Genomic DNA, 15,939 nt, shown 5'->3' with positions numbered 1-15,939 from the left:
CACTGTGATTCATAAATGTTTTTAAATCTGTAAACTCTTATTATTATTTTTTTCCTTTCCTTTTCTTACACTATCTTTTAACTTATGGCACATTCATAAATTTACAATTTGTTTTAAAATAAGAAAAAACGTTTTAAATGTTCTGTATATATAAAATTGGATATATGATTATGATAAATCATAAAGGTATATGTCAGAGTGGGTATAAAATTTTAAATATAAACAAAATCAAATCAATTCGTGCCCGATATATACACATAGAATATTTCACATCGTGCTCGTGGTAAAGTTAAAATATCTCACTTTTGTTAACTAAATTAAAGTTTTAGCCAATTTTAAGAAATATATCTTTAATTGCCACTTATTTTAATTATATAAAAAAGAAAAAAAAAACTATTTTATAAAAAATTTACAACCAAATATTCAATAGTGTTGACTTACAGTTAGAAAACAAATAGTGTTGGGTTACAATCAGAAAATAATATTTAATGAGTTCACTCGTTTTGTTAATTAATATATTATTCAAAATTTCACACCCACATTGATGAACATATAATTTTTTACAAGATTATTACAAATAAAATGTTGCTAGACTTCTTAATTACTTTAATTGAAGATAATCTTTTCTAAAAAGATCATGATTTAAGACTAAATTAAATGGATAGTTAAATTGTCTAAGGGTCTAACAACACCCACACACACTTCTGACTATTTTTTTTTTGACATAACTGGAAAACAAGTTAAAATAAAATTATGTGAACCAATTAATTTAATTGAACTATCAAAACAAATCATATAATCATATCGGTCATAATCAAAATGGCCTAAATTACTTTTGAAGTAGATGATACCTCTTTGCAACATGGAAACCAATCACAAAATTTATATAAATCATATTGAATAACATTATCACAAACTATCAAATAATTCACAAATCAAAGTCAATCATCTCAATTTTGCAATAGTACCATAAAGTCTTAAAATTGTTTTCAAATTAATCAAATAAATTTCAACTCATGAATTCAGGGTTAAAATCTAATGATATATGAGTAGTCTAAGATCAATTTTTTTTTTTATTTAAATAAAAAACTTCATTGGCCACCTATTATTAATGGGACTGCTAGAGGCTAAGAGAAGCTTAATGAATGAAATTATCTTAATTTTTCCAATTGAGTTCCTAAATGATTATATGACTTTGTATTGAAGGTTTGAAAAATTGGGTTTTAGAAATATAAGTTTTGATATTTGACTATGGTTTCTACATATTTCATTTTTTCTCTCAAAGGTATTGATATTTCTCTTCTAAGTTGAAATGAATTATTTATAGATAAGAAGAGTCAAAAAAATAGATTGAATTATTTATAGGTGTTATTCACACTGCTACTATTTTTCTGAAGATCAAGTAAAAGATCTAGTTTTCAAGCATTTTTTTCTTGAATTAAATTTTAGTTGACTTCTGACTTTTGTTACAATATTCTATAGATGAGAATCACAATGGGAGGCCTAGTCTTGCACAAATAATATTTTATAAATGATAGATTTTTGGATTAGAAGGGCAATGTGTTTGCTGTAAATTTTTACTAGTACTTAGTATCTATAATACTTAGGTGTTCTTTTATACTTTTTATTTTTATTTGTAAGCAGTAATTTTTTAGTTATATCTTATTAAATGAGTGAAATATTAATATATTTTTATATTATAAATTATTCATTTAATAAAATAATAATCTGTAATGAAAAATAATTGGACAGAAAATTTGGGGAGAAAATTACGACAATTCAATGTAAAAATAACAAATTTTATTTCTCTTTTCTCTCTTCAATTAAGTGATAATTCCCTCTCTCAAATTTCTTCCCCTATTAATCATATTTTTCATGTTATTTATTATGTATCTTCGAATTATTTTAACGAGTTTGATATTGATTTACTTTTAAATAAGGTATTCATTGACGAATATAGAAATTAGAGTTATAAGTGAATTCAAAATAAATTTGATTGAATTTGAAAAAAAAAAAAAAATGTAATATAGAGAATCAAATTTGTCACACTAACCATTAAACCATTAGTATTAACTTTAAAAGATCTCACATATATACAGGTAATAAATTATTATTTTTTGGGCTGAATTTCAACAAGTATAGTAATAGAAAAAGCTTACAAATTCAAATTCAAGGGTGAAATTACAAATTAGTAATTGAAAATGAATATTGTAGGAAGTAAAATTACCCTACTATTTACTCTTATCATAGTAAACAAACAGATGAGTAAAAATGATAAATCTCCTAAATTTATTGTTTGATTAAACAAACCCCAACTCCATTAGTTTTTCAAGATCATTTTCAAGTTCAACTTATATCCTGATCCTGCAGCAATCTTATCATCATAGAGGAGTGTCCAAAACAACATATTGAGCAAGATACATTCATATTCATATTCATTTTCAAAATCACACCCGAGTCCAATTACAAGCCATATCATCATCAACTTAATCACAGAGATAGCATGCACCCAAACCACATATTAATTACTTCTCCTAATCACAAAGGAGATTTACAAGACAGACAAACAAACCAGAGGAGAAATAAGGTCACCTGAGAGACAGACAGACAACCAGCCAGATTTTAGATTTCTAGTCACCCCAGCCAAAATTCCCCTGACCCTTGTCTCAACCCTCTCCCTTTCCTATAATCAACTTCTGCATCTGAGATTGATTGTCCATGCCCATATCTCCGGCTAATTTTCGATGTTTCCATCCTAGCAAATATGTCTTCTGCATCATCATCATCATCATCATCCATAGGTGGGTAAGTCAACAAACTTGATCAAACCCAAGTTAATGTACTTAAGTATGGATGGGATGGGATCAAGAAAAATTTACCTTCAACCTCATTTCTTTTGCTTTGAGACCGTGATATTGATTGCATATTGGGATCCTGAATGTCGGAAATTTCAACATAATGTGCAGTCGTGATGATTTCATCAGCACTGAAGCCAAAGGAAGCTCTATAAGCTTCAATTTCCTCCATGTCCTGTTTGCTGCTTCTTGACTGCTTGTTTTGATGGCTATTATTATTATTATTTCCACAGACAACATCTGATTCTTTAGAAACACTAAGCCTTCCACCCGAGTGAAGAGACGAGTTATCCAGATAGAACTGAGCAAACGTCGCAGGACAGAAGAAATTCGAATCATGCGACACTTTCGAGTCGTTAGTTGTTCCAAGGGCGACGGAGGTCCCAGAAACAGGTGATATTAGACTACTGGCTGGGCTACCGGGATACAGGGCATATGCTGAATGAAGATCGTTAGGAGGGGCATAGTTGGTATTATCAGTTCGCTTAAGATCCATGGAGGATCTAAGAAACTGAGCAAAAGGGACATCTGGAGAAGATGGGGTGGTGAGGTGAGCCAATTCCGGTGGTGGAGTAAGAGGGGCAGTTGATGGCTCAGTTGTGAAAGTAGAGAAAATGGGAGGGGATACTAATTGGGTTTCATGGGCATAAGGTCCTGTTGCAAACATAGATGAGGAAGGCCCCCCTGGTGAGTTTGCAGACAATGACAAGAAGGAGCTGGGAGATTGTGCAGTGGAAGGAAGTGCAGAGTTAGAGAAGGATGCTGGAGATGATGGTGGAGCTAGGAGTGAAGGTACTAGTGCTGTGGCTGGATTGGCTAATGCTTGATTTTGAGGCGCGTTTTGCACGTTTGATAATGTATTGGTTTCTGGAACTCGAGATGATGGAACTATACGCTTGTTACCCTTTTGTGATCCGAAACATGATAATCCACCCAAGCAACCTCTCCACCTTTTGTTCTGTGAATTATTATAAGTTGAAGAATCAGAGATTAAGTTGCAAGATTATGGCTAATTTCTTAACAGGAAAGAAGAAATAGAAATAATAAGAACCATTTTCATCAATGAGACTGCAAAAGAACAAATTAGATTAAGAACCATTGGTAGTATAGTCTAGAACAGATGAGCTTATGGTCAACATGAGAAGAAAACTTTCAAATAGGCTAGATAGAATTGCAAGCAAGAAGAACTCAATTGCATCTGTAAGTCAGAATTACTGTAAACTAGGTTAGATCTGGCAATGCAATCAACCGCACCTTGCTATCACAATCAGTGGCTGTAGCAAGTCTAGATCACATCAATAATTGAACGGGAGAATAGTAGAATTGAAAAGTGAAAGCTATCTCTCTATCTCTCTATCTCTCACTTGATCATGACACAGATCTGATTTCATAACAATCAAAAGGATAGAGACGAGCATTAACAACGACAAGAACACCATGTACAAAGAAAATAGCACTTCAACCAACTTCTAAGGAGGAGAATAAAGAGAAAAGAGAAGCAGATGCAATCAATCATCCAAAAAGCAGAAAGTAGTAGTGGATAAATTGACAAGACAAATAGCGCTAAGTGGTGAGTAGATCTGAAAGTGTAATACCCGTCGTGACGGTGCTTGAGCTTGTTGGAGAAGATGTTGCTGCTGCTGCGGAATCCTGTTTTCCTCCAACGCCATTGCTAGACTGGACTTAAGCTTCGGTTTCACAAAATTTCCATTAATATGATAGAAATGCAAAGTAACATGCAAAACCTTACTGTATCGTCTTCACATTGAGGAGTGATTGTTGTGTGAATGAATGCATCAGAAAGAGAGAAAGCGGTCGCTCGGGCACTAGGTGACAGTTGATAGATTTTGCAGTAGAGAGAGAGAGAGAGAGAGAGAAGAGAGATCTGTGATTAAAATACACTGTTGTTATGAGAAAACAAAAAGCAAAAGATGTAGTATGCCTTTTCTTTTTCCCTTTTGCTGCTTTCTTCACTTTTTTATCTTTTATGTGTTCATATGCATTTGCTCTGGTTTTCTTTCATTGATATTAAGGAAAGTAAGCAGGATTGAAGTAACCGCCTGACTGACGAATGAAAAACAGTGTGCTAAGAAACTCCATTGATACTACTCGATCAGATCAGCAGCTTCCTTTCCAATTCCTCTGTACATATACGAACAGGACTCTGTGCTTGCGTTTGCGTTGCGTTCAAGTTAAACGGAGGAGGAGGCGATCATCGCCCCCTGCCTGCCTGCACAAAACGCAAGTCTTTGCGCGTTCATTCACGCGGCCACCGAGACCAAAGTAGCACTTTAATAACTTCTCACTCTAATTAAAGTTGTATTTAATGAAAAGCTAAATGATTTGTTATCTATTTTTATTTCCTTCACTTTTTAGGTTTTTTTAGTGCGGATTCGGAATAGTTATCTAAATAACTTTGGAGAGAAATAATAATAATAATAATTATGTTTGCAATTAATTTTGAATTGTGATGTTTGTTTTACTTAAATATATATAAATAAAATATAAAATAATAATTTAAAATATAAAATATTTAGTATTTAGTTAATAATTGAGTGATATAATAGATGAGATGCAGGTACCAACGAGCCTAGCAACAGGAAAGAACCCAACCTCTTAAACTAGCACTTACAAGGCTCGCCATCTACGGAGCGAGGACAAACCTTGTGTAAAAAGTCATAATGATAAGTGGCCATAAAGAGTTTGATTTCTAGTCATCTCGAGTTTAGCCGGAATCTTACATACAATTTTCCTTCATAGTACACTTACACTGGTGTGATCATTTAGCTCATCTTGATAGTCAGGAATCACTCTTCTGAAATTCAAGGAATAGGTTCATGCAACCGTCTAATAATAAGAAAGTAATTTATTAACATTACCAATCTCTTATATAGGAAAGGAAAAGGATAATTAAGTGGTTTGTGTTATTTAAATAATTTAAACTGAAGAAAACCTTAATTGTTTATAATTTGGATAAATGAAAAATTTAGGATTATTATGAGAAAGTTTTGTCAAATTTAAAATTCTTCTAAATTTCTGTTGTTTTAAGAGCTATAGTTATAATATTTTGTTATATTTAAGGTTTTTCACTCGCAATCTTTTTCTAAATTCTCTAATATCCGTCTTTTTCTCTATTTTCAATTGCTTCAATTTCGTTATTATTCTCGTTCTTGCGGGTTCTCTCTCAATAAAAATGTTATTCATTAAAATGTTATTAATGAATTCTTTAATGAATTATCTTTTTAGTTCTCAAAAAACATGTTGTTAGGTTGTTAAGTGAGCTCATGTTGTTAGATTGTTAAGTGAGCTATTATTATTTTAATTTTTTAATTCAAATACCAATTAATATGATGAATTATGATCATAATTATGTCTTCTTTATTATATATATATTTAATTTACAGTGGGAGATCAGGTCTTCAAAGACAAAAATATAGTAGCATTGTATGATCTTTTAATCAAAACTTTCTGCAACATTTTAGATTGTAAACAACTGCTTCTCTAATTTATAAGAGTATATTATTCGCCAAACAAAACTGCAGGGGACAATCAGTCGATGACCCAAATGGTTCCTAGAAATCGACAAAAGTAGTAGCCGGAGACATTAATCGTTACCGAAATTCGGTTGGAGAAGCTGGAAACTGTAACCAGAAAGAGAATCATCTCAACAAAACAAAACGGAAGAAAGTTGCAATTGTTTTATGTCGTAACAGAACATAGCATTAATCTTCTCAAATTGAACGTTAAAATTATCAAAGGAATCCATTTTTGCGTTCATGAGAAGAAGTGGAAATCTATGGATTTATGCAACTCTTACCATTTGCGGGAATAAAGCAATTGGAGAAAGAGTTTGAAAATATATTAAATAAAGAAATAAATTACATTGTAAATAATTTAACAATTTTTTTTAATATTTGAAAAATCTTAAATATAACAAAATATTATAACAATAATTCTTAAAGCAAAAACAAAAATAAAATGTTCTAAATTTGACCAAACCTTTTAACAATAATCTTAAATTTATTATTTATTCGTTTATAATTTAATAATTTAAAACTAAATAATATAGTGTATTTAATTCAATAAACATTTATTTAACATTCATAATTTTTAGTTTTAACAACTCTTTAATTTCAAATTAAAATGAAATATATTATAAAATAAAATTAAGCATCTAATAAAATGTTGTAAATAAACAAATTCCAACTATTTTTTTTATTACAAATTTAGAAGAAAGAAAAACAATTCACTAAAAAATGTTAAAATATGTTTTAAGTTTAGTTAGTATTGAATTATTTGAATAATATTTAAATAACTATTTTTTATATATCCTTTCATCAATAATATTATCAATCAAAATATTATTTATATTTTTCATGAAAAAATATACTTTTATTAAAATTGCTGTATTTTAACTTTTTCTTTATCTAAATAATTCATTTAAAACAAAAATATTAATTTAAATAATTTTATTGTTTATTTAAATAACCTCATTGTTAATTGTTTAGTTAAATAAACTGAAGTCGAAGCATTAATAATGGTCTCTAAATATAAAAGATCAAGAGTTGCTTTAAATTGGAGGTAAATATCTTATTGGATAAAATTAATGTAATTTTAAATTAGAGTATAAGATTTTAATTTAGAGTTTTTTTGTTAACAGATTTTTCATCATTTTAAATTGAGAAAATAAATTTAGGATGGAATGATTAGACATAATTTGATTGACGAAAAAAACTCTTTCTTCACATTCTTTTTCTTTTTTTAACCAACGGTGTAATCTCATTCCTCCCATCACACCTTTTAAAATTTATGTGCTCTAATTCATTTGTATTAATTTGGATTTTAGTTGTCTTGGGCTTTTTTTGAAAGATTTTTCTAAAAATCTAGAAGGATAAAAATAATGATTGTTGATAATTTTGAGGAGATATTGATTATTTTTTGATAAAAAAACTTAAAAGATATTGATATATATAAATAAAATAAAAATAATAATTTAAAATAGATAGTATTTTAATATTTTGATTAATAAAATGAGTTATTGATTAAAAAATTAATTTTATTTAAATTATTTTAAAACCCTACCTTAATAAGGATTTCCAAATTTAGAAAAGTTCAAAGAAAAACTAAATAAATTTAGCCTATATATGAAAATAATATTCACATTAATTGTCAAAAGGCAAAATTAAAAATAAGTTTTGAGTTTGGTATATTTTTTTTTGTGATTAGATTATAGTATATAGTTTGTTGTTTGACTGGTTATAAAATGTTTTTGATCATGATTTAAATTAAAGTGTAACATTTTATTTAATTTAATATAGCCTTATTTCTATCTTAATCAAATTATATTTTAAATGGTTATAAGTTTGGACAAAAGTAAATTTCCATTTTATCATAATAAACCTGAAATAAAAGATGTAATTAACAAGGCTACTAAATATCCCTATTCCTTTGAATAGTTCTTACCCACCTGAGATCCTCTGCTACCAGTTTAACATGCTCCCATGTTCCCCTCTCACAAAGGGAGGGGTAATATGGTAAATAAATAAAAATGTTTTTTATTTATTTACCATATTACCCTCCCTTTGTGAGAGAGGAACATGGGAGCATGTTAAACTGGTAGCAGAGGATCGATCCTCGTTCTTACCGATCCTCGTTCTTACCCTGGAATATTATTTTTACTTTTTATTATATAGGAGATATTTATTCATTGTCAAATATCATGAGGGTTATGTTCTCAAATCCTCTCTTCTCTATTTTGTAAAATAACTATTATTGCCCCTATCCATACTAAAGGGAAAAGTGAGAGCAAAAAACTTTTTGTGAGGAGAGAGGATCCTACCCCGTCAAATATAAAATTACAACAAGAAATCTGTTTTTTATCAAACATTGGAGGGTGCTTTTGTTTTGTTTTGTTTGATGAATGAGTTATTTGGATAAAGTTTATTTTTTTTTTTAAATAATCTTGTTTGAATTGAATTGATATATATATATATAAATTAAATAATTTAATTTAATTTATATTAAATTAAATTTTAAAATATAATAAAAAAATATTAAAAAAATTATATATATGTTAATATTAATTTTTATTTATACATAAATAAAATTTTAAAGAAATACTAATTTTATAATCAATACTATCCTAATTTAAATATTATATAAGATAGGATAATATAGTATATTATAATTTTATTTATATTGCGTACATATTTTTATTTAATATAATTAATATAAAACTTGTACATGAAATAAATTTTATAAAATAATAATCAAAAATCAAACAAATTTATTAGAATATTTACTTAGAATAATTGTTTAAAGTTAATTTATACTAAAAAAAATTATTATTTTTTATAAATATTTAATTTAAATGAGATATATTTATAAATTAATTAATATTTTTTATTTAAATATATTTAACTTTATTTTCTAGTATAATTATTTATTTAAATTATTTAAAAATTAAATGTTATATTAAATAATATATTAGGTTATAATTTTATTTTTATTTTATTTAATATAATATTTTTAAATAAAATAATTTATAAATTTATTTTATATGAAAATAAAATTTACAATGTAATCAAATAAATATAAGATATATATATATTAATTTTATTTTTTAATAATATAAAATAAAATATTTAAGTAAAAGATAATTTTAATATTTTATTTGTGATGAGATTAATGAATTTTATATAAAACCTGAGTTTTATCTCAATAATCCAAAGATCAAACAAGCTCGAGAGAATTGTTTTTTAGTGTTGTTTATAGAGTGTCATTAGTAATTATATATACCAAATGATTTTTTAAATTACACCACATTCTAGGATGATTATATGGTGAGTGATTTGAGGATCTAAGCTGAAACCAAGTCATGTTCATATGAAATTTTTTTATTTTAGGACAAAACATTCCTTGCCTTTTGCCAAGCCGTGTGTGTACACTATGTTCAATTGGGCCAAATTAAGGGATAAGAAGGTTTTGGCCCAAATTGTATATAGATGCCATATATGCCATCAAAATGTGCACATCTCTAAGCACTTTCTTCTTCGTTTCGATTTTCAAAGTTTGGAGTATAATTTAAAATATTATACAAACTACTTAGTGATATTTAAAAACTTTGGTTTGATTAATGTATTCAATACAACTTTGATTGAGGTGGAGTTCTAATGTTCATCATTATCTGAAACATAGTCTATAATGATATTTCCATTTTTTTTTCTTTCAATTATTAAATTGTAATGTAAGTAATTTTTTTCATCAATATAAATAAAATAAAATAAAATAAAATAATTATAAGTATATATAATGTTGATAGTTTTGTAAATAAATTAAACAAATTTATATGAAAATATATAATTAATATGTATTTATTATATATTTAAATTAAAATACATGTAACCATTTTTTTTTTTATATTTATATGTGTATAGATAAAAGTCTATATGACTAATATAAATTTATGATCTAATATAAATAATTTGTAATAATTATTTTTTGTAAGCACTTTTATTTTGTAAGAATATATAATTTTTGAATAAAATAATTGTAACTATATATAATATATGTTATAATTTTATATATTAATTAAAATTATTTATGTAAAAAATATATAATTATCTATATTTTATATAATTATTTTAATAATATATATATATATATATATATAAAATATTTGTGATATTATAGATAATAATTCAATAAAGTAAATATGTACTTGTTTTTTTAATAGTTTAATTATTTCTTTTTAAGAGGGCAATATAATATAATTGATATTTGTTTAAGTATAAAAAAATCACATTAGTGACCTTGTCACTAAACACAACGATATTAACTATTGGGGAGCAACAATGAAATCATAACAAAAAATGCTCACCAACGAACAAACATAATATAAAATCAAATTTTAACGATCTCAGAGATTTTTAAAAAAATAAACGAGTTAACCAACTGACTCCATCAATTTTCTATAAAAGATCTCATAAATCGTCATAATAATAGTATTGTGGAGTAATGCATCGGTTAATCACTGAACGTCCTACGATTTTTTAAAGTCAAATAATCCATCATAAAATATAATCGGGATGAGAACCCATCGACTCAATCCGATCGAGCTCGTGGTTTCTATCGATATATCTCAACAATCGACGATTAACTCATACACAATCATTTAATGTCAATCATATTCCAAAGTAGGCTCTAAATCGTAATATTTTACAATGCAAAAACAAGTGAAGTGCCGTCTCCACCTCTTCACATCACAATATACAACGACTAACTATAATGCACAATTTTTCATTCATCTATCATCCGTCAAAATTCCTATATGCATGACACTCCATAAAAAAAAAAACGAGATGTCGAAGAAAAAATTAAAATTCCACAAATTCTACCGTAGAAAGTTATATTACTTATTTTTTAATTAATTTATATAAAATATAAATTAATTTATAATTATTTTTATTTCAAAAAATAAAAGTGTATAAATATAATTATTTTTTGAAAATATATTTATAAATAATACATATATAAATTAATAATTTGAAAAACAGTTTTGTTATTTGAGATACTGAAAAAATAAAATAATGATTGGTTGAATTTTTTTTATTTACTTTTTAAAATTAGTCAATAATTGCAAAATAATACTTGTTTAAAGTTTTAAACTTAGCTAGACTATAGTGATGTAAAATAATGTTGACCGCAACTATTATATAAAAGAAAAGGCTGCGTAATTCCTACGCTTCCTCTATGATTGGGTAATATATAAGAGTATCGATCTCTGCCCTCTTATTTTGTCAAATTAATATGTCACATCAGCAGAAAACGGTACATGTTGTACTTGGACAAAATACTCCAATGCTTCTGCCCGCTCCCTTATCTAACTAATTAAATATATATAACTAATATTTCTATATTATAATAAAATATAAAATATTTTTATAATTTAAAATATATTATAATATTTTTATAATTAAATATATAATTAATATTCCTATATTATAGTAAAATTTTAAAATATATATTTATTTAATGTTATTATAATATTATTTAAAAATATTAAAAATACTAGAAAAAAATAGTATAATTAAATATATAACTAATATTCCTTACTATATTATAGAGTATATTATATAATAATGAAAATGTCAGAGTTCGGCATAACCTGGCACTGCCCTCTTTTTGCTTTTACCTACAATGCAAAAAATGAAAAAAAAGCCATGACCCCTTTCCCACGCTGATGCGGGCACAGGTCATGCGCTAGAGATGCTCTAAGCGACCGAGTCTTCTTTCGTAATATTCAATAATCCTCATCGACCAGAGCCAGGCGGTGACATTATGCCTCTCTAGCTAGGGTTAGGGCTCATGAAAAAGAATGCTGATGATAATTAATGACAGGTTTTGGATCGGTTCTGTTTTCATGGTGCATTTGTCTACTATAACAACAACATCATATCACCTACATCCTGAGAGCGTTGAATGTGGATTATTCTTAAATAAAAACGAAGGTATGCTTAATTTGATCTTATTTTCTTTGAACTCGATGTCTGCCTTTCCATGTTATGTGCCTGATTAAATATTAAATAAGAACAGTATGTTATTGCTGTTGTGAAGTAGGTTGTGCAATCTCAATTTCAAGATTAAGATATGGAAATTATACGTGTGTTGTAAACCAATTCTTAAACCTTAAATAAATTTGATTCCTGAATTGATAAGTTTGTTTATTTGCCTAAATTTAGTGTTTGCTATATACACTGTAACCATCTACTCTTCCGGGTTTTGATGACGTCTTAGAAGACTCACTCTTTTGAAGGATAGCTGCCATTGTACTTGGTTATAATTTTTTTTTTTTATAAAATTGAAACACAATAAAACTCCCTCTCACAATTATGGGATAAATGTTGTCATTCATGCGGTTGGACAACAAAACTTAACTTGTTTTTGTGGGAGTGCCTTAGTCGTTATATTTGAGTAATTATTGTCTGTATGCACTATTTCTAAATTTAACAAATTTTCATCTAACACGTCTCGTATTCAATGATATTTTACATTAATGTGTTTAGATTTAATATGAAACATTGAATTTTTAGCTAGATAAATAGCACTTCGACTATCAAAGTGAAGCATGTACCTCTTTTGCACAATACTAAGTAATTTCTTAACTCAATTAGTTCATTACAAGTTTTTATTGTTGCAATAAGTTCAGCCTCCGTAATTGACAACACAACACATTTTTGTAGTTTCGATTGTCAAGAAATAACTCCATCCACTTCAGGCTACTTGATTATTTTTGGAGGAGAGTTATTTTTTGACAATCGAGACTACAAAAATGTGTTGCATTGTCAACCGCGGAGCCTACTTATTGCAGCAATGAAAGTTTGTATGAAGCTAATTTGTGTTAAAAAAATTATGTTAGAACTTGGTATTGTGCAAAAAAAAATGTACATGTTTCTCTATGATAGCCAAAATGCTATTTATCAATTGAAAAATATAACGTTTCATTCAAGATCTAAGCATATTGATGTAAGGTATCATTGGATATGAGACGTGTATAAAAAATTATTCAATTTAGAAAATGTGCATACAGACAATAATGGCATCGATATGATGACTAAGGCACTACCACAAATCAAATTCAAGTTTTGTTGTTTAACCACCGGGTTAACAACATTTTTTCCATAGTTATGAGGGGGAGCCTGTTGTTTTTTTTGTGAAAAGACTCAAAAGTGGTTCAAGTTTACTTGACGAGAGGGATTCAAACTGACGATTGGAGATTCAAATGGAGTTCGATTGAGCTGAGATTTTGTTGAGAGGTTGATAACTTATTTCTCTACATTTTTAAGATTTGGACGTCTCGAAATTTGATTTTCTGTGTCTTAAAAGTTTCTGGCTAGTTTGAGTTTTATTTGATATCTTTTTGATTATGCCTTTTTATTTTTCTGCATTATTAAAATGTTGTTATAAATTGATTGTATTCCCGACATCTTATTATATTGAAATTGAATTGGACGTAAAATCCCATTGCTTTTACTACTTGATTTGAGGAGGTTTTTCACGTAAAATCTCGTGTTCATTGTGTTATTTACTTCCGTTTTTATTTGTGTTTTATTTTCTCCTAAGTTTTTCAATCTAAGTAGGGATCAACTATAAGTTTTTCCCAACAATTTGTTTGAATTAAGTACTGGAATAGGTTCATAATAGGATAAGTAATCTATTGGAGACGGAAAACATAGTATCTAATAAATCTATTACTTCTTATTTATTCTTTTTAAGAACAATCAATCTTACATATTTGATTAACATATGACATCTGATAGAGCTCAAAATCTGTATTATTTGGAAACAAAAAGAAATATGGACAATCTTTTATCTTTTTAGCAGTAAAGATAACAAGAGACCCACGCAAAATTTTCATAACACATTTCCCCCATTTTCCTTCCAAACCATAATTTTCAAGAGATGCACAAGACATCAAATTATAACGCAAATCAGGAACATGCCTCACATTCTTTAAAGTAAACACAGAACCACAAGAGAACCTTAGACATACATCACCTATTTCTAACACATTGCAATTTTTCTAATTTGCCAAAGACACAAAACCATGTTCAATCTCTTTAAAGTTAGAAAACAAATCTCTAAATGGAGTCACATGGAAAGTTCAACCAGAGTTAACTAGCCAATCAGATTTGCACAAAGAATCAGATAACATAGAGTTCAAGCTAGCATAATCACATAAATTATTGATCATAAAAATATCACTCATATGTCCTCACAAACAACCACATTAGCATTTTCAACATGCTGATTTCTCTTAGGCTTAGGGCAGTCCTTGATAAAATGATTAGACTCATGACAATTATAACACTTTTTAGCACTAGACCTAGACTTAGATCTGCTTTTACTAGTAGGATGAGATTTTTACCAGAACTCTCATTACTGACATTCTTTTGGGCACTCGATCTACCCCTCACATGCACGACTTTCCTACTAGATTTTCCCTTAGAGTGTTTCAAATCTAACTCCTTACTCGTAAGACCATTGACAACAATATCAAAAATGACACTGTCTTTACTATACTTAATGGCAGACTTCACATCATTAAGAGAATCAGGAATAACATTCAACAAGACAATGGGGATACTCATCAATGTTCTTATTACCACACAACTTAATATCAGAAATAAGTTTAGTGAAAACATCCAGATTATCTTCAATGTCCTTGAACATATCCAATCTAAATTTGAAAAACTTTTTAAGTAAGAACATTTTATTAGGCAGAGAAGTTTCAGTATAAAGTTCAGACAATTTATCCCACAAGGTTTTTACACACTCTAAATTACCAATTTTTCTCATCACAAAATCAGATAAATTCAAGTATATATAGAGGCACAAACATTTTCATTCATTTCACTATTTTTCTCAACGGTATCAGCAGCAACATAAACCTGACTAACAACTTTAAAGCATTTTCTCTGAATCAAAACACATTTCATTTTTTGTTTCCAAAATACTAAAATCAGTTTTTTCCGTCAAACGGAACCATACCATATTGATTAACACCAGACATGTTATAAAACAAATTAAAAACAATCAACAATCAATTGACAAAAATTAATAGGAGGGTTCAAGCTATGATACCTTGCGAAACTCAAATAAAGTTTCGACTTACCCACCCCGCTCGGGGATTTTGTGCCTCGTCTTCTCAGCAGCGGCACGATGGTGACTTTGATTCTCAGCGGTCGCAACAAACGCGACACCGACAACGGTTGAACAGGACAGCAACGACCTCTTCTCCAGAGGCGGCATCAACTTTCTTCTTCCTCCAGTAGTAGCAGAAGCAGAGAATAAAAGCAAGATGATTAAAGAAGAAACATAAGACAGATCTACGCTTATTGGTGAAGATAACTTATATCACTGTTAGGTGTGAATGCGATTGAAGTTTGTCTCAGTTCCTCTTATTTATCGATTCCGTTGCACCACTACCTCACCAAAGGCGACAACCCTTTCTCTAGTCTCCAAACACCACAAAGGAGCTTGACGTCTGTCTCCCACCAAGAGAGTAGTATCGATTTATATTATT

The 15,939-nt window shown here is 28.2% G+C and overlaps 1 protein-coding gene across 2 annotated transcripts; it reads right to left on the bottom strand.

The window, feature by feature from the left end:
* Positions 1 to 2,399: 2,399 nt before the first annotated feature.
* Positions 2,400 to 5,103, bottom strand: LOC124932640 (uncharacterized protein At1g76660-like). Of its 2 annotated transcripts, none has more exons than XM_047473300.1 (5): positions 4,923 to 5,103; positions 4,606 to 4,743; positions 4,451 to 4,543; positions 2,880 to 3,813; positions 2,400 to 2,768 (listed from the first exon to the last, which is right to left on the bottom strand). In XM_047473300.1, exons 1-5 carry the CDS (start codon positions 4,953 to 4,955, stop codon positions 2,635 to 2,637), a joined length of 1,332 nt encoding a protein of 443 aa, XP_047329256.1. In that variant the 5' UTR covers positions 4,956 to 5,103; the 3' UTR covers positions 2,400 to 2,634. The 2 variants fall into 2 exon arrangements, with proteins under 2 accessions (XP_047329256.1, XP_047329255.1); XM_047473299.1 differs by having other exon boundaries at positions 2,400 to 2,771; positions 4,923 to 5,100.
* Between the last annotated feature and the right edge of the window lie 10,836 nt (positions 5,104 to 15,939).

The sequence above is a fragment of the Impatiens glandulifera genome, chromosome 3 (genome assembly GCF_907164915.1).
Source record: "Impatiens glandulifera chromosome 3, dImpGla2.1, whole genome shotgun sequence".
NCBI lineage: Eukaryota > Viridiplantae > Streptophyta > Magnoliopsida > Ericales > Balsaminaceae > Impatiens > Impatiens glandulifera.
This window is presented reverse-complemented; position numbering and strand designations above follow the sequence as displayed.

What these genes read in the sequence shown, in the direction of transcription:
- LOC124932640 (XM_047473299.1), bottom strand. Translation starts at nt 4,955, where the DNA reads ATGGAGTTTCTTAGCACACTGTTTTTCATTCGT. An exon ending in GCACACTGTTTTTCATTCGT is followed by an intron (nt 4,744 to 4,922) that starts CAGTCAGGCGGT and finishes GTATTTTAATCA; the next exon opens with CAGATCTCTCTTCTCTCTCT. An exon ending in CTCAATGTGAAGACGATACA is followed by an intron (nt 4,544 to 4,605) that starts GTAAGGTTTTGC and finishes GTGAAACCGAAG; the next exon opens with CTTAAGTCCAGTCTAGCAAT.